At 50.3% G+C, this 21,305-nt stretch overlaps 11 protein-coding genes across 11 annotated transcripts; 6 read left to right on the top strand and 5 right to left on the bottom strand.

Annotated features, from left to right (window-relative positions):
* Positions 1–128: 128 nt before the first annotated feature.
* M431DRAFT_112776 (hypothetical protein) lies at positions 129–1,997 on the bottom strand (the record flags this gene model as incomplete). The annotated part of the gene is made up of 4 exons (XM_024911847.1): positions 129–1,124; positions 1,177–1,346; positions 1,406–1,506; positions 1,585–1,997. 4 exons carry the CDS (start codon positions 1,995–1,997, stop codon positions 183–185), a joined length of 1,626 nt encoding a protein of 541 aa, XP_024776804.1. The 3' UTR covers positions 129–182.
* Positions 1,998–4,504: 2,507 nt separating this feature from the next.
* On the top strand, positions 4,505–5,453 carry M431DRAFT_551378 (hypothetical protein; the record flags this gene model as incomplete). Its single annotated transcript, XM_024921335.1, has 2 exons — positions 4,505–4,643; positions 4,732–5,453. The coding sequence occupies 2 exons, from the start codon at positions 4,505–4,507 to the stop codon at positions 5,451–5,453; spliced, it is 861 nt and encodes a 286-aa protein (XP_024776803.1).
* A 3,395-nt stretch (positions 5,454–8,848) lies between these two features.
* Positions 8,849–9,624, bottom strand: M431DRAFT_394888 (hypothetical protein). The gene has a single exon (XM_024914824.1). It carries the CDS (start codon positions 9,449–9,451, stop codon positions 9,059–9,061), a length of 393 nt encoding a protein of 130 aa, XP_024776802.1. The 5' UTR covers positions 9,452–9,624; the 3' UTR covers positions 8,849–9,058.
* On the top strand, positions 9,625–10,107 carry M431DRAFT_394887 (hypothetical protein). Its single transcript, XM_024914823.1, has one exon. The coding sequence runs from the start codon at positions 9,798–9,800 to the stop codon at positions 10,044–10,046; it is 249 nt and encodes an 82-aa protein (XP_024776801.1). The 5' UTR covers positions 9,625–9,797; the 3' UTR covers positions 10,047–10,107.
* Positions 10,108–10,678: 571 nt separating this feature from the next.
* Positions 10,679–11,277, bottom strand: M431DRAFT_394885 (hypothetical protein). The gene has a single exon (XM_024914822.1). It carries the CDS (start codon positions 11,091–11,093, stop codon positions 10,788–10,790), a length of 306 nt encoding a protein of 101 aa, XP_024776800.1. The 5' UTR covers positions 11,094–11,277; the 3' UTR covers positions 10,679–10,787.
* Positions 11,278–11,866: 589 nt separating this feature from the next.
* M431DRAFT_394935 (hypothetical protein) lies at positions 11,867–12,814 on the bottom strand. Its single transcript, XM_024914825.1, has 2 exons — positions 12,086–12,814; positions 11,867–12,015 (listed from the first exon to the last, which is right to left on the bottom strand). Exons 1-2 carry the CDS (start codon positions 12,459–12,461, stop codon positions 11,903–11,905), a joined length of 489 nt encoding a protein of 162 aa, XP_024776799.1. The 5' UTR covers positions 12,462–12,814; the 3' UTR covers positions 11,867–11,902.
* Positions 12,815–13,146: 332 nt separating this feature from the next.
* Positions 13,147–14,016, bottom strand: M431DRAFT_506866 (hypothetical protein). Its single transcript, XM_024918874.1, has one exon. The coding sequence runs from the start codon at positions 13,585–13,587 to the stop codon at positions 13,252–13,254; it is 336 nt and encodes a 111-aa protein (XP_024776798.1). The 5' UTR covers positions 13,588–14,016; the 3' UTR covers positions 13,147–13,251.
* A 109-nt stretch (positions 14,017–14,125) lies between these two features.
* On the top strand, positions 14,126–15,078 carry M431DRAFT_506865 (hypothetical protein). Its single transcript, XM_024918873.1, has one exon. The coding sequence runs from the start codon at positions 14,591–14,593 to the stop codon at positions 14,756–14,758; it is 168 nt and encodes a 55-aa protein (XP_024776797.1). The 5' UTR covers positions 14,126–14,590; the 3' UTR covers positions 14,759–15,078.
* A 751-nt stretch (positions 15,079–15,829) lies between these two features.
* M431DRAFT_480715 (hypothetical protein) lies at positions 15,830–17,456 on the top strand (the record flags this gene model as incomplete). The annotated part of the gene is made up of 2 exons (XM_024915899.1): positions 15,830–16,511; positions 16,582–17,456. 2 exons carry the CDS (start codon positions 15,830–15,832, stop codon positions 17,454–17,456), a joined length of 1,557 nt encoding a protein of 518 aa, XP_024776796.1.
* A 90-nt stretch (positions 17,457–17,546) lies between these two features.
* Positions 17,547–18,416, top strand: M431DRAFT_394541 (hypothetical protein). The gene is made up of 2 exons (XM_024914821.1): positions 17,547–18,198; positions 18,275–18,416. The coding sequence occupies exons 1-2, from the start codon at positions 17,637–17,639 to the stop codon at positions 18,319–18,321; spliced, it is 609 nt and encodes a 202-aa protein (XP_024776795.1). The 5' UTR covers positions 17,547–17,636; the 3' UTR covers positions 18,322–18,416.
* A 1,008-nt stretch (positions 18,417–19,424) lies between these two features.
* Positions 19,425–19,616, top strand: M431DRAFT_493595 (hypothetical protein; the record flags this gene model as incomplete). Its single annotated transcript, XM_024917138.1, has 1 exon — positions 19,425–19,616. The coding sequence occupies one exon, from the start codon at positions 19,425–19,427 to the stop codon at positions 19,614–19,616; it is 192 nt and encodes a 63-aa protein (XP_024776794.1).
* Positions 19,617–21,305: the final 1,689 nt, after the last annotated feature.

Here is a 21,305-nt window from a genome sequence, read left to right as displayed (position 1 = left end):
GATCTCATTCAATCGGTAAGAGACGAACATGAACTCTATGTATTAGTTGCTCTTCTAAATCATACTTGGTGAAGCTCACCAAATGAGAAGCAAACCGGCTATGCAAATGGTATCTGTAACATCAACAGTACTCAACCCCCAGCCCAAAACAAACATCAAAGATGAACCAAACCTCACACCGTCTACTCCATCTCATCCATCTCTCCCTCCAAGAAAACCTCATGTCCGCTACCGTCATGCATCCCCATCGCAGTCCCACACGCCAAAGCTGACATGGCTGCAACTCCCCACCACCCCCAGGCCACCATGCCGATATCCAGGCCGTAGCCGTACCACCAGCCTCCAATCACGGGCCCGACTGTCCGGAACAGCGCAGATACGCTCTGTCCTAGGCCGTGAATGGTACCTAGCACGCTCGGGTGCGGGCTGCAGTTGTTGAGCAAGATGATGCTCGCCGGGAGTGTGAATGTGCGAGCCATTACCTGGAGAAACAGGACAACGATGATTCCCACCCAGATGAAGCCTCCCGACGCCGGCTCAGAGGGTTGTGACCAGGATGGTAGTATTGAGAGGTAGGGGGCGACAAAGTATGCAACTGGGAAGAGAAACAGGAACCACTGAAAGGACCTCATCGTGCCGAGACGTGCTTGGACGGGAGGGTATAGAGTCACTTGTAGCAGCATCCCCAGTGATCCTAGAAAAGACGTCGCAACGCCAACCGTCGACGCAGGCATACCCAGTCCGCCGGTAAACAAGAGAGGAAGATATCGACGTAGATGTTCAGATCCCTCCGAGCTTCTCTTTGTCGGGTTGAAATATCGAGGTGTCGACAAGAACAACGACCACATATTGCCAAAGGCGCCGAGGTGGAAGTCATAAAATGCCCCGGTCAGCAGCGTAAACAAGACGTTTCGCGTCCAAAGTCGGCGGAAGGGAAGCCGATTCAGTGACGGCGCAGGTTTCTCTGCTGGGATATGCTTGTCTTGGAAATTCTCCATGGCACGATCCTCCCATTCGGGAACGCGAGCATAATCGTCGGCTTGCTCACTACCGAAAATGATGGCTTTAAGCCGAGACCCAAGGTGAAGGCCAAGGTCAAACTTGTGTTGTCGTGATCTTGATGTCTATTTAAATGTCAGCCAAATCACCTTTGTCAAGAAAATGGGCATCTCTCACCTCCTCCAAGAAGAGAAACACAATCACCGTCACAATAGACAAGCTAGCAGCATTGATCAGACTTGGCAATGCGTACGCATAGTCTCGTATCCACTGAAATCCAAAGACTGCCTTTTCTCCAAACAAACCAGGAAGCGTCTTGCTCGAGTCAGCCAACATGCCTCCCATGACTGTACGAAACCATAATGTCAGTAAGCCAGCTCAGGGCATCTCGTTCAGTCTTGCTCACTTGGACCCAAAATTCCTGCAACGTTGAAACTCATAGGGAGAATCAGAAATGCTCGAGATTGGTACTTTTTCTCTTTTGTGATTTCGGCAATCATTGTGCGACTATCGTTTGCAGCTTCTACGTCAGCCATCTCTTCTTACATATCTACTCACCTCTTCCTTGTATAAGAGAGGACTCACATAATACCCACGGTCCCATTGATGGCACCGCCAAAAACCCTCCAAAAAGCCGCCCAAAAGAAAGTCGTCGCAAAGCCATAGCCCAAACACGATATTGCCGTCCCAGCAAGTCCAGTTACCAGCACCCACTTACGACCACACCAACTCGCATCCGCAGCCTTGCCCCATAGAATGGCCGTCATTACCTGGGCGCCCGTGAAGCATCCCTGCAGGACTCCCGCCTGCTGAGAAATTTGGGCATCTGAAAGAGAGTCGTCAAAGGCTTTGAGTTGATAAAAGACGTATGCCTGGAGAGACGCGACCTGCAGGAAATCGACAAATCGTGAGAGGAAGAGAATGAGGAGCTGGTCTTTTCGAGGAAGAGACATCCATGTCACTGGGCCTGAAGAAGTTTTGGCTTGCGTCTTCTCCATGGGTGTCGCTGGAGTAAGCGGCCGCTGCGACTCAAAGTCATAGCTGGAGTGGCTGTTGACATCGTCTACCTCGTCAAGCGTTGGAATCGACCGTTCATCTGAAAGCCATGTTCCATCTGGCTGATCTTGTTTCTTTCGTGGCCGAATGGGATCTAAAAGTACGGTCGAGGTAAAGTCGTTGCTGGAGGACCTGGCATGCGAAGACGCCATGACAAGTGAGTTTCGCCAATTGAAGAGACAAAGGAAAAGAAAAGAGGTCACAAAAGAACAATGTCGACGAAAATAAAGTAATTAAAAATTATTACAAGGCTGAAAATTATTGATGGACAAGAAGTGGTGATGATACTGGGAAGAGAAGCTTGAGTGGCTGCATGATGCATGGAAAGATGTGACGACACAGCATCGGGGCCGAAACACTCCGATTTCCGCTCAACTTCGCTTCCTTATTTCCCTTTTTCCCATCTTCTAATCGGAAAAAAGTAGGTCTGCAGCAGTTTACCTCGCCAAAGTCGAAGCATACGACGCGCAACTCTCTGTATCCGGGAACCAGGCTGAAGATCATCCGCAAACGCATGGATACATGATTTGATGATGGAGGCAATTCCGTTTCGCAAGTCAAAGAGAAAGTGGCGGCTGGAATGGGTTTAAAAGTCTTGGCATTCAGGCTCAAGAGAATTGAAACTCCACTGGTTCAGCTTTTTGCGGATATTAACAGGACATGAAGGAGATGGCGTGTGAGGCTGTTCGGCAGAGAGGGAGTATGTGCAGTGCGCAGCTGTGCTGATCATTTTGTGTTCGGACTATCGGCGATGTCCAAGTGTGTCCAGTGTGTCTATAAAGTGATATTTGAGCAATAAACTCTTCTTTTTTCTCAAGAGTTACAAAGGCGACGATCCGAAGCCTGATGGGGTGTGTGTGAGGTTGAAATGGGGCGTTTCTATATTCCAGCGCTTCACAGTTTGGGAAAGTGATGATCAGGGGCACCACGTGTGGATAAGAATAGGGCGCCTTTTTCCATGTAGTCAGGAGACGTGAAAATCGTCATTAGCAACGGAACAAGTTTAACAGCCAATCATTCTTTACTTTTCCTGCATAGGCAGCTTCTAGAAAGGAATCGCGGCTTATCATATCCGCATCTCGAAGATATTCGAAGAGTGCTCGCTCGACTAAAGTCGGTTAATTAATTGCGTTACAGCTTAGTTAATATGACCAGAGTTACTGTTCTTTATTATTTTCAAGCTTTCGATTGCATTGGATTCATAACTTCTTTACCACGTGAACGGTGACGCAAGCAGGCACACGCAATGGTTCACCACTTATATTTTATATCAACGCACCGACGCGTGGGCTGACCAACTGATACAGAACGGCTACAAGCGCAGCACTTTCAAGCTGATCAAATTATCTCTCCTATTATGTGAAACAAAGAAAAAATGAAATGGTATCCATTTTGCCGCGTAAGCCGTCGTTGTGGAAATGCCGATCTCTTTGTGGCGACTATACAGTGCGGAACTCGGGGGCCGACGAGCCGGTGGTGTTTCTCGATGGTGGATCCTCTTGATACAGCAAAACGGAGAAATAGAAGAGATGGTTGGCTGGTATCGATAGTATTGTTGTTGTTTTTTATTCCGTCCCTGATGATCATTCTTGGCATTGACGATCAACACCAGCCACAGCCCAAGAGAGTACCGGTATCTATTTTGGCCAGATAACGTTGTGCCTTGGTCTTTAGAAAGGGTTGTCCGAGTTATATCTCCAAGAGCCTTCAAACTGCTAGAGGTAACTGGTCATAGTAGTATCAATAGCAGAGACCTTTCTAGACAATAGACATAGATTCGAGGAATGGCTTATAGAAAGAGATGACGTGTCCGAGGATCACCAACTCGTTTCCCGTCGTCGTTCAAGCACTACTCACGATATCTTAAACCGGAATCCATAGTTATTATGGATCACTTCCCTGTAACATAGCCCCAGTAAGGTGGACAGGAGGAGCTACGAAAACAGGAGCACTCTCTCCAGATTGAATCTTCTCAAACTGTGCTATACGGACAAATATACAACATGGCTACAAGAGCCGCTCGTACCATGGCGAGTGAGTTGACACTGGGTTCTATGATTAGCAGGAGGCGATTCGAGTTTGATACCTAGTTACGATACAAGAGTCGGCTACACTTCTTCGTCTGGATACCCCTAATACTTAGATCTACAAAGTGCAATATCCATTTGCCTGAAAGATAACCCATAACTTTCCCCATTCGACTTAGACCCTTGTTGATAGCGGTTTAGATATGCTCTCCTCTCATTCTATGTTGAGACATAAAGTTTGCTACATCCCTTACTATCTAGAACAAATTACTCGCCGTTCGTTCATTAAACGTTCATCTTTCAGTTGTCGTTCTTGAATCGTTTGACAAGCGTCATTCTTTATAGCATCGTGCTCCTCATACAACAACACTCGTTTATAATACATTACATTCACAGAGACTGCATAATACACAACATTCAAGATGGCGTATTCTTCCAAGTACACCTCTCGCCCTCGGACGGACATCTTCACGAGCGATACCGATATCAACCGCCGCAAACTCGGCCGTGTGGTGCCCATGAAAGTCCTCATTCTAGGCCTGGGTCGTACTGGCACTGCTTGTATGTCTATTCTATTTGAACCAAGTTCTCTATCCTAGTATCTTCGTCCACAAAGTATAATATGATCCATATCGCTAACTTCAAGAAGCCATGCGAGCGGCTATGAAACAGCTTGGTTATGTAGACACATACCACATGATGAACACCTCCATCGAAAACCCTCCAGATGCCCTCATGTGGATGGACGCTCTCTGCGCCAAATACGACAAGCAAGGCAAGCCCTTCACCCGCGAAGACTGGGACCAGCTCCTCGGTACATCGCAGGCCGTGTGCGACTGGCCAGCCATCGCCTTCGCCAAAGAACTCATCGAAGCCTATCCCGAAGCAAAAGTCGTCTTGACCAACCGAGACGTCGACTCGTGGCACGCTTCAACCATGAAGACGGTGTACTGGCGCGTGACGGACCAAGAGCTGCGCTGGCTCTCCAACTTTGACTGGGCGGCCAGCATGTACTATCCCATGCTAAAGAAGTTCTTCGACACCTTCTTCGAGGGCGACTTTCCGAACCGTGGCAAAGATGTCTTCAGGAAGCACTACGAAGAGGTCAGAAGCCTCGTGCCGAAAGATCGCCTGCTGGAATACAGAGTCACCGATGGATGGGGGCCTCTCTGCGAGTTCCTGGGCGAGCCCATTCCCAAGGAATCTCCGTTCCCGAATGTCAACGACAACTCAGACTTTGTAACTCGATCTCGGCGTCGCAACCGTAACCAGATGAAAAATGTGGCATTTCGATACCTTGTCAACCTTATCATTTTTCTCGCCTTTCTAGTCATGCTCTATCGGCTCGCAATGACATTGGGGCTTTTCTAAAGTAGCACTTGAGTACATTTTGGGATCTTCGTTTTTTAGAGTTCATTGCTTTCAATCGGGATTGGAGTTTGGGTTTGTCCAGTGAGTCCAAGAGGCTCTAAATATCTGGTATAGAACGTATGCGGTGCCACATCAATGGCTCCAAAGGAGTTGGGGGTCTTCTTGATTCGTCTCATAGATAATGTATTATATGTTATATTATGGCTTCTTTTTGCAGATGCCTTACGTGATTTTCACATTCGCAGATATCTGGGATACGAAACAAGACGGTATGAGTGAAAGTCGGCGAGTGATGGCAACTGAGTCAGTTTCTCATCATGGTTCATTGTCTTCGTTATAAACTGATGAAGTTCTGCCAAGATCAATTTACCAATGGAACTTCGTATGATAATAGAAATATTACAATAAATAATAATAGAGTAATTGTATGAACCTATAAGATATTAGGTGGAATTATCCCAGGCATTTCTCGACAATGGCTGTAGCGGCTGCCATCAGCTACATCTTTAGAGATCTGTCTGTCTTATTGTCATAACTTCCGCCTGCAATTCGTTTACAAATATTATCATTGAATAGTATCATGTCAACACGATCATATACCGAACGGGATATACCTCAAGAAGAGAGAAATAAGCGAAATGCACATAAATCATGACTTTCTTTTTACAAGTACGTGATATAACTCTCAAAGAATGATATATTAAAGAAAACAAGAAAATTAATATATTTGAACATAATAAGCCTGTATATCATGGTAAATATATATATTGATCATTATACAATTGGCATCCCCGTCCTATTGTTCAGATCCTACTCACTTGTACATACCATTGTGCACAGAGAATGCAGATTCACCTTTCCCCGTCATGGAGTGGATTTTTCACACATATCCTTGTCAAACATGTTAACTCTAATGCACCAAGGCTTTGGAATATGCAGCAGTCACAGGGTATCCGTATATGACATCCATATAGACCGATTATTACTTTCGAACCCGGCTCGATAGCCGGTATCCCCCGGTTAGCAATTCCGGAGATATATCACATAGCATCCGGTTGGCAAGAACATCGATTCATCACTCATATGATCAATACTATTGACTTTTTACAAACAATATATCATCGTCGGAATGCTACGGCTTTGGTACATGGCCACGTTGAGAAATTTTGCTTACACGTGAACAAGCCGGCGCGTCGTATGACTTCCCCTTCGGACAATTTCTGCTTCGGAGCGAGCCTAGTTCTCGAGATCTGCTACATTCCTCGCAAGGTTTATAACCATATCATACGATCCAAGCGGGATCGGTGACTACCGGGCCCTGTAAGGGCTGCTGCGCCAGATCACCTCACTTATCATGCGATCTCCCTACCAGGGATAAAGAAGTCAGTGCAACAGCAAAATTCCCGGATCCGGCCGGCATCAACTATCTTGTTTAGCCATGCCCTTCACATGAATGAAGTAGGGGGGTTCCAATTAATTAATGCGGGATCCCCGTGGGAAAGAAAATTTCTTCTCGCGCGGAGGACCTCCTCCTCTACAACGTGCGTATCACCTCACTGTCAAAACAGGTTTCTTGTGAAGGCGTCAATCGCCAGCGTACTATTGGATTTGCCTACGAGTAGACCGTGTGACTACGGCAATTCGTCTTGCAGATTCTTGAATGACTTCAGTCTGTGATGCGGAGATGCCTCTGGATGGCCCTTTAACCAAGCCCCGGGCACCCCTCTACCACACCTCCGATGATCTAAAGTCATGCCATTTCAAGTAGTGAATGCTCGAAAAACGTCACTATACTGACAATAAAGACACAGTCCTTCTGTCAAATCAGCACTGACGCCTAGATTTGATAATAGAGCGGATAAGCAGGCTATTGCTACTATACCAAACTATTAACGAATGCTAAAGTAGCATCGACAGCCACTCGTTCAACGGCTCTGTACGGAGTGCCCTATCATTAATCACAAATTTCCCCGTGGGATCTCCTGAGATGTGGTTTCATATGGCGTTAGAGAATTAGGCCATGAATCGTTGGACGCTTCTTGTACGGAGTGCCCTATCATTAATCACAAATTTCCCCGTGGGATCTCCTGAGATGTGGTTTCATATGGCGTTAGAGAATTAGGCCATGAATCGTTAAACGCTTCTTGTTAATTATGCCGTATAATGCAACATTAGTCCAATATCACAACACTGCACCACTTGTGCTTTATTCTCATTGGAGAAATCCAGCCCATGGATGTATACATATGAATTTGTCCGGTAGAAGCATGTTAAGACTTTACAGTCTTGAGCTTGCCTGACGCGATGAATGGAGTAGCCTCTGGAGGTGGTTTCATCGCCATCAATGCGCTAATATGCTCTCTCCAGATTCCACCAAACCACATTTCATGAAGCAGTCCATAAGCGGGATTTCATCATGGACGTAATTGTTTTATTCACGTATCACCAAATAAGTGAGGTTTTATCACATAGTACGGAGCAGTTATCGCTTCGTGGTAAAGACCTTAGGTCGTCCCGCCGGGGTAATACGTGATCGAACTCTTCCTATCCAGTCGCTGATCCCATAAATCTTCAAAGCATAACAGAGTTCAGGCCACTCGGCCTTTCTTTCCCTGCCAAGGGAAGCCCCAATGGATAATGGCTGACTTGGCACAAAAGGGGCGATCAGTAAGAAAGAGGAACGTTATGTCATGTTAGAGCAGTAGTCAGCCATTAACCGACAGCCGTTGAGTTGCCACCGGTCAACAATTAGCTTCCCACTCAGGACCACAGCTCCAAACGTATGACGCCTCTAATCAGGAACTAGGCTCTTGGAGAAAACAAAGCATTGGATATCTGCACTGAGTAATTCTCCATGTTAATCGCGATCTGCCATCTACCCCGCCGTCGCCATTCTTGTTGCTTTTACTTCAGTGGCGTTCGACTTCGACCCGGACCTGGGAAGTAAACTGCCACCAGTCTGGGCAATTTGGTATCTCCAGGTTGCTATCCTTCAATTAACGAGCAGGATTGGGGTTAAGCGAAGGGAGCTCTGGCCACCTCTTGATTATCCCGAGAGAGCTCTTCTCTCACACAGCCCTGGAAGACTGATCTGGGGCTGTGGCTTCTCGTTGCCGGCGTGCGCCATCTCGAAGCTCTAGCTCTCGGCGAACCGTCAGCTGTTCCTTGGACGCCAAGCATCATCATAGCTACTAAGGAGAGCAGTTTATTGAATTATGAGTGCCTCTTTTCGAATAGTATCTCCGCAGTCGATTTGGGGCATACTATGGTAGGTCATTGTCCTGCTGAACGGCGTCATTTGGATTCTCGAACATGATATCAGCTTCCATGTCAGCAGCTTGTTTGGCATTACCGAAACTCAAACCAATGTAGCGCTTCAGAACGGATGATCTTATTAATTGATTGCTAACGGCGTCCCCTTTCAGCTCTAACCCATCTATGACAAAGAGTTCAGACCCGAAAACTGCGTACGTAGTCTAGACGCAATCCGAGCACTTGGACGTCATATGCTATTGGATCATCCAAGCCCAAGCCCACGCCCACGAGCCCGAAAGTAAAGTTATTTCCTTTCCCCTTCCTTGGCTTACACGTCTCCCTTGACGTGCTCAGACATCGCCCGGCCCGATAAAAACGTAGCAAACACATTCCAGAGATTCAATCCATGTGAACATCGGATTCTCCGGCCCCACATTCCCGATCTCCGCCGTCCGTGTCTCGCTGTATTCCGAGACGGGCAACAGTCTGGAACCAGGGAGGAGCGCAGAACGCGGCAAAGCCATGTCAAGTGAGCGGGACAAATCCACAGCCGGAAAAAGAAAATCTCGGCAGCAGAAAAAAGAAAGGGAAAATTTGACTGGGTCATGCACACTCGAAACAATGGACAGCTGAGCTATCGACAGGGCGGATGCACTAAGGCAGCTAGTGGAAACTGTGATTTCCATCCTGCACCTAGCGGCCGCAATGGAGTTGGAAAAGGCGGCATTACCGGTGCGGCTCATGAAGAAAAAGGTGACGCCGTCACAGAGGCTCGTACGCACCCGTAAGCAGTCTAAATCCAGAGCAGAGCGCTTGCTCGTGCTGCTCAGTGAGACTGTGGCCCCGGCGAGATGCCGAGATGAGTGGCGTGCCCTGGGCCTGGATGACTTGCAGGCAGCCGCAGGGACTAGCTATGCATGAGCCTCCTCGTCCGCATCGCCTTTTTGCCTCCTGGCGTTTCTCCAGGCGCCGGTGGCAGGTTGAGTAGCAGTGTTGGACTGCTCAATATTGATCCTTGGCTTCATTGGCCATCAGACGTTCCTAAGAACAACATGTTGTAGCTATGGATGCCTGCTCGTAGCCCTGTTTATGCGGTACCGCCATGTGGTTGTCTCACTTTTTCTTGGGAGCGGCAGGGAGGCAAACGAAAATTTGGTTCAAGGGCATGACCCTGTGCACATGTACTGTAGTGTGATGGCACTGGCAGTATGCAGGGTTGCCGCAGGCCGCAGAAGACTAGCAGTGGTCAAACTCTACACGTACGAGTTAAGCAACCGGTTTGATGAGCGAGACATTGTTGGCGGCTGGAGAGCTGCATGTCTGTGTAATGGTGGTTAGTCTGCCCAGTTAGACAAGGCGGACTCCAGACTCCGCATCGGCTCATCCGCCATCGGTGTCTATCGAATCTTGCAGTCGATTGAGAAGGAAAAAGACTGAAAGAAAGAAAAACAGGTATTGTATCAGGCATGTGGATCACTGAACATGCAGTACTGTGCTGTTGCTTTCATCATCCAACGCGATCGATCATCCTGTTTGAAGATCCATGCTTGCTGTTTCGCCTCAAGTAAACTACCCTGATGGGATATATGATGAATGGCGAGACAATCATCAGTCGATCTACGACTTGGTAGCCCTGCTGACAAAGGCCGGTTGGAAAGTTGGTTCGCGAACCTCCAGCCGCCGTCATCTCTCCCGAAACTTGGCCCTGGGATGGTGCGCAGACGGCGTTGCTCAGCTGAGGGCCGGTTTGCCACGATACTGCAAAGCCACCACTTGAGAGATAGTGGGCGGCACCTCATTGGATCCCGAAGCCGCTTTTCCACTCGCCTTGTGTTGCTCCCGGTTTTACCAGATCCAATCATCCAACGCCTTGTTTGCTCTAGTGCGTGCGGTTGTAAGAGGCATCAGAAGCTGCTGGAATAACGTTGTTTTCCCCCTTTCTCTGATATCGGGACCAGGCAGGGGGGCAGGATAGGAACTGTGCCTCTTGGTAGATTTGGCCTCAGGCCACGAGAAAAAACCAATCTTGATGTCACACTGATGGATTCGAGCCAGGGCCAATGTCATGTCGGAACCATCCTAAGCGGAATATGCTCCGTGGACCCAGGCGAAAGGGCTGGTAGGCAATCTATTGAAAGTGCACACATGGGCTCGTAACACTGCTAGCAGCTGTGCAGACTCCGTACTAGTTGGTTCCAGCACCTTGTAAATAGCAACTGGACCAAGTTGGGGCCTGGAGGGATGGAGCATGTGAGCAGGTAGTGGCAGGCAATGGCAAATTACCTGGGTGGAGGTCAAGAGGTATAGGGTATGTGTCGGCGGCAGAGCGAAACGGCTCCAAGTTTGGCATGAGATGAGTCCAGACAAAATGGCCGCTTGGTACATTGACACGTAATGAGTAGAGTAGAGTGGCACAAAGCCGCTGGAGTTGTCTTGTTAAGCGCCTGCCTGTTTCACTCTCTCTTCAAGACAGCAGAAATGGCCACATACGAGCAGCCCTGCATATCATCTTGGACATGCTTGCTGCACTTCGAGCCGGACGAAGAAGCTCGATCGAAAAAACCATGAAGCCATCGGTTATCAGTCCGTCCACAGTGATGGATCGCCGTGCGGATCGCAATGCAAGGCCAAAGGCCCGTGTTCGCTGGCCAGTTGCCAGGGATCCGCAGCAAAGCCGAGAGCCCGTGCTCTGCCGTCCATGCAAGTAGACACACTCAGTCTGCTGCCAACTTGCACTTACAGTAGAAAGTGTCATGGTCATGGTCCATGGCCAGTGGCACGGCAGGATGAGATCGGCGGATCCCAGCAGTGAAAGGATTCACATTCACGCCGAGTCAAAAGCAAGCACAGGCCACGCAACAAGGACAGGCCCGGCTCCAGAGGCCAGATCCAGGTCTTGCGTTCCCAGGGATGCTATTCCGAAGCCGGCTAGAAGCGGGCCATCCGCTGTGACATGGCGTAGAGAGAAACTAGAGAGAAAAAGAACCCTGGTTGAGAGGCAGGGCGAATGGCGAATGTCGCAGAAGGAAGAAAAAAAAGGGGACTGAGACGGGTTGATTCAGAGATGCAGCACAAAACACCAGACCGCCTGTTTGTGCCGCCCCGTACTGGGTACAAATGATACGTGCGGATAGCGGATTTGTCGCACGGACCGTATTCCTACGTGTAGTATAGTCTGGACTCGCGGCGGAGAATCAACGGCCGCAGACTGTGTACGTGGCCAGGCACGTGTACAAGTACCTCGTATCCCTTGCGTCGTTAGCGGGCCAATGACAGCGCCTGGACGGCCCGTCCTTCGCCCAGGGTTCTATCAAGATCTAGACAAACTCTATCGAGTCACGACGTGGACAAAGACCTGCGAGGATCGAATGACTAACTACAGCAACACCAGTGAATTGTGTGTTTGGGGGCATCACGCGGCCGTTCATCTCCGAGACAAGAGGCCACCGAGAGGGAAAAGCAGCGCCGGGGATGTTTCGAGGCCTTGCCGTGAAGATGGGTGGATGGGTGGATGGGTGGATGGACGAAATGATGGATGGATGGACAGACGCAACGGCAGAGATGATGATGCAGCCCCCGAATAATAAACAACATCAACAAAAACAGCAACAGCCACAACAACAGCAACAAGCAGCAAGTCACACCCCCTTGCTCTTCTGCTCCAACACAATCGAAACAAATCGAATCATCAGGGCCATTGGACCGCCTTGGCCTCACACTGATGGACAAGCAGACAAGCCACCGGCCCTCCATCTCTGCCGCAATGCTGCTGGAAAGCGTCGTGAAAATCAGTCAATCTGCAGGCCGGTACCAACGGCGGCTGCCAAGTGCATCAGGTTGACTGCGCAATATCCCACTTCTGCTTCTCAGTGCCCTTCCATTGGACGCCTCCTTCTTCAACCCCGTACATATCATGGACGCAGCACGAGCAAATGCAACCGCAACGGACCCGGAGAACAGAGAACAGCCTCACTGTTTGGCCTAGAGGGTGGGACCGACCTCTGTCTGCCCTTGTCGACTTGAGATTGCTCCAACGGAAAACAAGGCTGGGGCCAAACATTGCATATAATTGATCCAAGCCGGCGTCGGGTGGGGGACCTGCTGTGACTGTGGCGGGTGATTGGTCTGCTTCCTGCGTCTTCAAAGTGCCTGGCATCACGTCCCAATCAGACGACAACGCCACAAGCGGATGCAAGCCTCCGCTTTTGGCCAGCGCCCTGTGGTCCCTTCATCGGCTGAGCAGTTGGCTCATCTCTGCTGCGGGCGATATTGGCCACGTTTACTCCGTGCTCACACGGGCTCGGTTGCCGCTGGCTCTTCTGCTACTGGGGTGTTTAGTTCAGCACGGCACAGGACCGAGCGAGAGGACGAGTACAGGACAGTAGACAGCAGGACGGTGGCGACACTTCTACGGCCTCAGGCTCGTTCGTTGTTACGGAGTACAGTGCAATGCAATGCACACTCCAGCGGACTCTGGCCACGCTCGCTCGCTTCCGCCCAAACCACAGTGTCGATGCTTATCCCCCTTTGGCTCGGCTTGCCTTCATCCAACGGCGTCCACGTCCACTAGACCGCCAGCGCAGAGGGACATCGTGATGCCAACGCCGGCCGAGTTGTCGACCACATGGCGCCTAAGTATTATTAGCAGCTGCATTGCATTCCTCAGAATTGCCATTGGCCGACTCTTGCTGTGTTTCCCGCTCTCATTTGGCCAGACAAACGCTGGCACAGGTTGATCCGGAAACCTCACACTCCTGAATCCTACTGTCTGACCGGCAGCGTCTGCACACAACACAAACAAGCACTCCCGACGTGGCGATTCATACTGTGCTGGCAGAGCACTGCAGCGCCGTGCCAGGGTGTGGACTTGGGTCTGCATACCACTCGACCAGTCACGTAGCAGCAGCCATCACCATCCACCTCCTGCATTACTCCTCAAGGCTGGCCTTGCTATTGGTTTGCGGTGGCCATCAATATCAACCATCGATGGGGAATGCAATGCACAGATGCATTGTACAGCGGAGATGGCACAGTGTCAACTGAATGCTACGCACCCACGGCTCGTCCACCTTTTTTCCCTCCTTGTTCTTCCTGTCCATGCTGCCATGTTACTGTTTTGGTTGCAGGTGGCAGAGAGTGCTGCAATGCAGCTTTCCTACCCACTGAATTGATGCTGGCCCAATCTCTTACGACGCTTGCTGCCAACTCGAATGGACGCTTGCAGTCATTGATCTACACAAGCAGCCATCCCCCGCTCCAAGTGAGGTGGACGGTGAACTGGGCTACGCGAGGTACAGGTAGCAGTAGCCTCTGTGTCAGAATGACTATTGATCACAGTCAAAGCGATAGGCAGGCAGGCGGGCAGGCAGCATTGCTTCATGCATTTCGGTCTGGCTTGCTGCCTGTTACCCACCAGAACGCCCTGGAGTGAGGGTCAGCGTGTTGTTGTGCGTACTCGTACGTACGGGTATAGACAGACACCAAACAAAATGGAGCAGCCAAGTAAACGGGGCTCGGCCAGTGAGCGAGCGCATTGACTGCTGCCATTGCTCCAGCAGCCTGAAGTGGGAGCGAGACGAGGACCCGGCGCTTTCGTAGGTATCGACTACTCAACAGAAATCAGCTGCTAGCAGCGAGCAGCGGAGTACACCGGTACTAGGTCCTCCCGTCTTCTTTCATTTTCGTTATTCGCCTCCGCCACGGGCTCATTGGCCTGACAAGATTCATCCGTCCCATTCCAGTACGTTGTACCGTACTGTAGGTGTAGTCACACTCAGTTGGCCCAAAAGAGCATGGCCAGAAGGGCGAGTCAAGCCTTTCCCTATTGACTTTCTCACACTCACTCACAGAACGGAAATGTCATGCCAGTCACGCGGCCGACCATGACGCTTTTGCCAGGCAGTGAAGCGGGTGGGTGGTGGGAAAGCACGCCAGCCAGTCAAGTCGAGCTGTGCAAGTGGCACGGCCTGGTTGATGAGAAGGGTGTTGACCTGCTGTGGCCCGCCGCAGATCCGACATCCTCGCCCCATTACGGCGGTTCAACCTTTTGACTATGACACCGTCGAAGCCGACTGGATCGGGGGGGCTGGAATCGCCTAGCTGTTTTCCTTTGGCCACCATGTTGACGTTGTGTGTGGGACCAAGGGTCGCTAGTGCAAGCCGAGCAGAAGGGGGTGTGTTGTGTGAGGGAGGGCGAGCAAGCGGATGACACACAAGTCACAGCGAACCGCTTCATTTGGTGTGTCAGAGTATGCTCGCTCTCGTATATTGCTCAGCGTCGCGCTATGATCCCTGCCTCGTTAGTCTGGTGCCCACCTAAGGCTGTCGACGAACCTTGCAGCGCTGGTTAAGAATAGCTGGCACATTAGCCCCCCCCCCCCCCCTGGCCGCCTAAGACAACGCCCATGCCATTCATCTCTTCCAACAGGGCCAGGGTCTGATGAGCTTTCCACAGGTGGGTCTCTTGGGTGTGGATGCTCCGCGCAATTCGCAGGGCCCCGAGACGAGAGAAACGGGTACGTCTTGTTCTGGGGTCTGAACACTCGCCCGCCTCGCTCTCTAAGGTCTAGTCATAGATCCACGCCGTGGCCAAGGTCCGGTTTGATATCTACCTCTTGTTGCCCACTCTCGGCCGAGGGTCAATTACACGCATCACCACGTTCACGACATTCCTTCAACGCTCATCTTCCTCTCTCACCTCAATTCAAGTTTTCTTTCTGGATTCCAGGACTCCAGGACCCGTCTCACACCTCTCATACTATTATCCATTATTAGTCCGGTACCCTCGACACCCCGAAGCCGTTGACAATTCAACGCCGTTCTTGACCCGTTCGTTCGGCCGTTCGAGAACTTTTTCCTTTGCTGTATGCGGCTGCTTCTGGTATCCCATTGGAACTTCGGCCTGTGATTTATACGGGACCTCCACTCCCGTCGACAACTTCCAAAGGAAAACAAACCCAATCAACTCGCTCCGTCCAAAGGATCCTTTTCTTTCTTTTTTTCTTTAATTCTTTTTTGTTAATCTAATCCTCTTGCACCTCCCATCTTCGGATCTGGTACTTGACCTGAACCCTTGAGGACCACCGAACCTTTTGGAGAGCCCCCTACCAAAGTCGCTTAACATGCAGCACCATGCCCCGTATGGATATCCCACTCCCCCGGCCTCTCCCGCGTACGACAACCCCAAGTGCAACGTCCAACAGCCCTTTGCGACACGCACTTTCCAGCCCCGATGTGTACCCCTTGCCCCAGAGCAGCGTTTAGGACGTCTTCTCGAGGGTAAGCTCCAGCTAACAGATATCCTTGGTACCGGCGCATATGGCGTCGTCTACACTGCCCTGGATATCAACACTGGAGCTCGGTATGCTGTAAAGTGCCTGAGCAAGTACAATGCCGACGGAACACCACTGGAACGCCGCCAGATTGCCTACCAGCAGCGAGAGATTCGTCTGCACTACCACGCATCGGCGCACCCTAACGTGGTGTCCATGTTGAAGATTGTCGATGACCCTGACTGCATCTATGTTATTCTAGAGTACTGCCCTGAGGGTGACCTCTTCTTGAATATCACTGAGCGCGGTCAGTACGTTGGTAAAGATGAACTCTCTAAGAAGGTGTTCCTTCAGATCCTGGATGCCGTTGAGCACTGCCACAACTTGGGCATCTACCACCGGGACCTCAAGCCTGAGAACATTCTCGTCACCGACAATGGAGAGACCGTCAAGCTGGCCGACTTTGGACTTGCTACCAGTGAGGACCGCTCCGAGGACTACGGATGCGGCTCAACCTTTTACATGAGCCCAGGTAAATATAACACAACCACTCCACCAACACGACGACAAGATGCAATTGACTAACGGAGACGACTTTGCAGAGTGCTTGGACCCTTCCGCGAGAAAGCCCTACTACATGTGTGCCCCCAATGATGTCTGGAGTCTGGGAGTCATCCTAGTTAACTTGACTTGCGGACGCAACCCATGGAAGCAGGCTTCCTTTCAAGACTCCACCTACCGCGCATATGTTCGCTCCCAGGACTTTCTTAAGACCATCCTCCCGTTGACTGATGAGCTCAATGACATTTTGGGCCGCATCTTCAACCCCAACCCCGAGCACCGGGTGACTCTCTCTGAGCTGCGTAACAGGATCATTGCTTGTTCCCAGTTCACCGTGCCAGCAGTGCCCACCATGACTCTGCCCACACCCACCTCTACCCAAGACCAATACGTTCCCAACGAGGACGCCATAGTCGACGACTATGACTGCGACTCGCCCCTCTCGCCTGTTTCGACGTCGTCCAATGAAGGCTCGCTCATCTCGAGTGTGTCGACCATTGATGACTTTGACAACGATGATGAGGACGAAGACTTCATGGCAGACCAGCAGGACTTGCCTCGGGAGTACATTCCCCAAACCTACGAGCCAGAGGAATTTTGCGAGCAGCAACAACAGCCCGTGTATCACGGCCACGAGTTCGTCCCACAGCAGTACACTGGCCCTGTCCCCGTGCCTGTTCTGCATACTCCCATTGTTCCCGTTCCTGTGGTGGCAGCGCCCATACAACATCTGCCCTGCCAGCAAGTCCCGGTTCCTATCCAGGCACCCATTCCTGTGCAGCCTACTTGCCAACCCAAATCCTTCTTCCCTCTGTGGGAAGTGGTCAAATACGTTCAGCAGGTGCCAATGATGCAGCACCCTGTGCCTTTTCACCAACAGGTGTCTTTCTTATCATCCCTTCCTGGCTGCTACTAAAGACCAACACTCTGGCGAGGGCAATTCAACATTGTAATACTTGTTGGCCTCGTCACTCGACTTGAAAAACTTTTTCTTTTTATCTTTGGCTTCATTGAACATAATGCTACCGCTACCTTTACACCGGCCTTTACAGAACCAAGGCTTGAAGCCAAAGAGCCGAGCTTACATCTTTTTTTAATGCTATACGCATCCGGAACAAAACGGGAAAAAAAAGGCGTCTTGACAATTATTACAGCGACAAAATTGGACACCTCATTTTGGAGTGTCAAAAGCCTAATATTCGATTCACAACTTGTATCTATCCAACAAATTTTTTTTTTCTTTTTCTTTCTACGATTCGCCTTTGCCGCACTGGATTTTTCCTTTATAGCGGGGAGTTTTTTGTTCTCTTTTTTTAACCCACAGGATGAGGAGTTTGGGAAGCGTGTCCTTCGTATCAGAGGCATCAGTACCGGCGCAAAGAAACTTGTATGGAGAGAAGACCGCATACAACGCAGTGGCTTTTTGATTTGTTTGGGAAGAATGAAAGACGGGGAGTTATTTGCGAAATTTTTTGATGGAAATGAGAAGGAAACGACGCTTGACGAAAGAAACACCCTGATTATGAGAAGGCTCGCTTTGAAGCTGGATCTACTACGCATTCATTCGCTACTGGGACGGCAAAGGAAGAATTCCGGTTGTCTTTTTTTCTTTTTTGTTTTACGGTGGACTTGGGAAAGACTTTTGGGATGGGAGAACTGTAAGACTCGGCTCCTGATTTTGGTGTTCTGTTTGTGAGAGATCACACAAAGATAGAAGATTTTGGGCCTCAATAGCCCTCGCGGACCTGCTAAAAATTGCTGCCGCAACACGTTTTAACTAAGAAGAGAAGAAGGCCGGCTTCTAAGCCACTGCCTTCAAAACCAAATATACGTTTTATCAGACATCAATTACATATTTTCCAATTCTTTGTGATTTGACTTCATTCTTGGGTTCTACTTGGGCGATGTTCACATTCGAAGTGAGTACCTCTCATGACCCCCGTTCAATCTCCTTCAATCTACTTCGACAGTCTACTGCTTCGTATACTCGTATGCACTCAGACGGCAATGGTTTGGGAGACTACCTGAAACGGGGACAAGATACTAGCCATGGGTGGCATCTTGGATGACGCTGAGCATCGACGATGAAAGCGAACGATGGGCAGCCAATGTCACTCACTCACTACCTGACCCAAACACTACCGTGACTCTTTGAATGGAGTAACATGTGGTGCCAACGCCAGCGAGCCAGTTCATCCCCTGAGCTAGTGGCCGCAGGTTCCGGGACCCAGTCACAGATTGAGAAGATACAAGGACCAAAGAAAGAACGCGCCATTTTTGGAGTAAAAAGGCAAGGCAAGGGGGTGAGAGGAGCGAAAACACGCAGCATTAGTCAACCTCAAGTTCTCATGGGTCTGGTCTTGGTCTATCGGTAGTCCTACGGCTGGCTGGGGACTGTGTGCGTGTGTGCTCATGGAGATGGAGATGGAAGTAGTGGGGAACGGAGCGAAGAAAGAGGGGACCGTGTGTGTGTGTTTGATTCTAATCGTGGACTTTAGGCGTGGCGCCAGTCTATTCTTTCTCATTCTATCTCCAGTCCCGTTTGGAAGAGATGGAAGATGTGGATGACGCCAAGGACAAGTTGAAGGTACGATAGACGAATACTAGCGTAATCCATTTGGATGTGGAGGCTGACGGGATTCTAGGTGCTTTGTTTGGAGAACGTGACAGTTAGTGGATGGGGGGCCATTGCCACTAGCAACTCTGTGGGTGTCTGAAGCAATACAGTAGGGAAGAAGGGCAAAAAGAGGAGAAGGTCGAAGTGTGTCTAGCTAGCCCAAGGTTAGGTAGGAAAGGCAGAAATTGGCTTTCTCGGTTCTTCCTGGCTCGATGTGACGCTGTGGGGTGGGAGGAGCCGAAGTTCGAACATGGATTGGTGATATGAATGGCACTTGGACGAGGCGGGATTAGTCGAGGAGCAAGTGGGCAGAGCGGCTTGAGAGAGGGGATGGATGGGAAGGATGAAGATGGGCTACTATTCGAGGAGATTGCAGATGATGATGATGATGTGAGCGAGGAGCCAATGGCTTGGATAGGCGTCGATGCGTGTGGAGAATGGAGCCAAGCAGCTTGTTGATATCCGGGCAGTGTTGGATGGATCATAGAAAGAAGAGAGGGTCTCGACTTGTGTAAGGAGAAGAGCTTCTACTGGCTTAGACGGGAGCGCCTGTTTCGTTCGGGCATAGACTTGGAGAAAAAGCTGCTTGATGCTTGATGAGGTGGTGTGGTGAGGTGGTATTCTTGCTGCAAGGCAGGGGGGTTGGAGAAGCTGCAGACGAGCAATCCAACGACATCTTGTTTCGTCCTAGCATCAGGTAGCGTCGATGCGGGAAACGAATGGGATTGGAGCAAGACGGGCTTGCAGGAAGCGAGGCAGAGTAGACGGAGATTGGGAAGCTTTGCCCATAACAAGTTAAAGGGATAGACAAGAGAGGAGAGTGGGCATGAGAATGAGGAAGAAAAAGGTGTGGCGAGGATTTGTGCCTAGCGCCTCTGAGCGAGCACATGCATGAGATGAGAGGGGCCAGTTGGTCCTCCTCTTGTTTGTTTGTTAGTTATCCCGGGCCTGACAAATGGGATTGGCGAAGGGGCGAGATTTTGGGTGTGAGGCGGCAGACGGTGATTGGGGCGATTTGGGCAGCTCTGCCAAGGGTTGGGTTCGTTCATTGAAAAAAAGGATGGGCGCGAAAAATACGTGTTAGTGATGTGAAGCTCCATGATAGTACTGTATGATGCTCGGAATGGCGGGCGGATGCGGTCATGGGCTTTTGGAGATTGGCTTTTTGGTGGGCCGAGACGGCATCTAACTGGAGATTCGAAGGGGATTTGGGCTATCAATATGCAGGACTGGTTGATTTCGATTTGATGGCCGAGACGAAACTTGTCTGGAAAACTTGATTCGGGGGGGAGCAAGAAAGATTGCCCAACGATCGGGTGCTTTTCTTTCTCACTCTGTCTAAGATGTACGTCGGCGGCAGGGCGAGCACAGAAGCCAGCAGCAAGGGGGGTGGACTTTTGACGCAGACGTACAGAAGAAAAATGATGCAGGGAGCGTCATCCTCCCGCAAAGATGTCACAGACATTTGTGATCCATCCTGGCTTGGGAATCCGGCCTTTTGCTTTTTTTGCCCCAGAGTATTGGGATCTCAAGGCTGAAGGCTCCGTCCCGAATACCTGAGCTGCCCTGCCCTGGCTTGCTTCCCATGTTTAGAGGCGTCATCAGACAGGAATAGTGTGTAAGCCCGGCTAGCTTCTCATCGAAGTGCTGGCCTGGAGGTTTGTTTTTTTAGTGGTAGAGGGGAATAACAAGGTAACGCGTGTTTGTGTTAGACGCAGGGCGAAGGAGGATTTTAGTGGCTGGGGGAAAAGCTAGCAGGCATTGATTGTTATTTTTCTCCAAGCCGCTGCCGAGTCATCATCTTGCATGGGGTTTTATTTTGTGCTTTTGGTATGGGTGATAAGGAAGGGAAGCAATGCCTACAGGTCCTCGTACTGTATGCAGCATGGCATGTAAGAGGAGTGAGGGATTGGGGCTGTGGTTGCTTCTTTTTCTGGCCATCCAGGGCTACTATCCTGGGATCCTGGGGAACCCTTGGCAAGCCGTGTTTCTGCCTTGATGATGATGTTTGATTCCAGGGTAACGGGACTAACACAATGTGGCTGCAAAGAGAAACAAGAAGGCGTCATGATGGGATTCTCATTCTCCCTTGGCCGGTGTCATCCAGAGCTGCAAAGTGTAAGCCGGCTCTGTTCCGGTAGCGCCATC

This window comes from Trichoderma harzianum (assembly GCF_003025095.1).
Source record: "Trichoderma harzianum CBS 226.95 unplaced genomic scaffold M431scaffold_4, whole genome shotgun sequence".
NCBI classification, from domain to species: domain Eukaryota; kingdom Fungi; phylum Ascomycota; class Sordariomycetes; order Hypocreales; family Hypocreaceae; genus Trichoderma; species Trichoderma harzianum.
This window is presented reverse-complemented; position numbering and strand designations above follow the sequence as displayed.

Bases quoted from the DNA above. Each gene is read 5' to 3' on its own strand.
- M431DRAFT_394888 (XM_024914824.1), bottom strand. From the start codon at position 9,451: ATGAGCCGCACCGGTAATGCCGCCTTTTCCAACTCCATTGCGGCCGCT.
- M431DRAFT_394887 (XM_024914823.1), top strand. From the start codon at position 9,798: ATGCGGTACCGCCATGTGGTTGTCTCACTTTTTCTTGGGAGCGGCAGG.
- M431DRAFT_394885 (XM_024914822.1), bottom strand. From the start codon at position 11,093: ATGTACCAAGCGGCCATTTTGTCTGGACTCATCTCATGCCAAACTTGG.
- M431DRAFT_394935 (XM_024914825.1), bottom strand. From the start codon at position 12,461: ATGGAGGGCCGGTGGCTTGTCTGCTTGTCCATCAGTGTGAGGCCAAGG. The intron at 12,016-12,085 runs GTTAGTCATTCG...AGATCTTGATAG, and splicing joins AATTCACTGGTGTTGCTGTA to AACCCTGGGCGAAGGACGGG.
- M431DRAFT_506866 (XM_024918874.1), bottom strand. From the start codon at position 13,587: ATGCAGACCCAAGTCCACACCCTGGCACGGCGCTGCAGTGCTCTGCCA.
- M431DRAFT_506865 (XM_024918873.1), top strand. From the start codon at position 14,591: ATGACGCTTTTGCCAGGCAGTGAAGCGGGTGGGTGGTGGGAAAGCACG.
- M431DRAFT_394541 (XM_024914821.1), top strand. From the start codon at position 17,637: ATGCTATACGCATCCGGAACAAAACGGGAAAAAAAAGGCGTCTTGACA. The intron at 18,199-18,274 runs GTAAGACTCGGC...GGGCCTCAATAG, and splicing joins ACTTTTGGGATGGGAGAACT to CCCTCGCGGACCTGCTAAAA.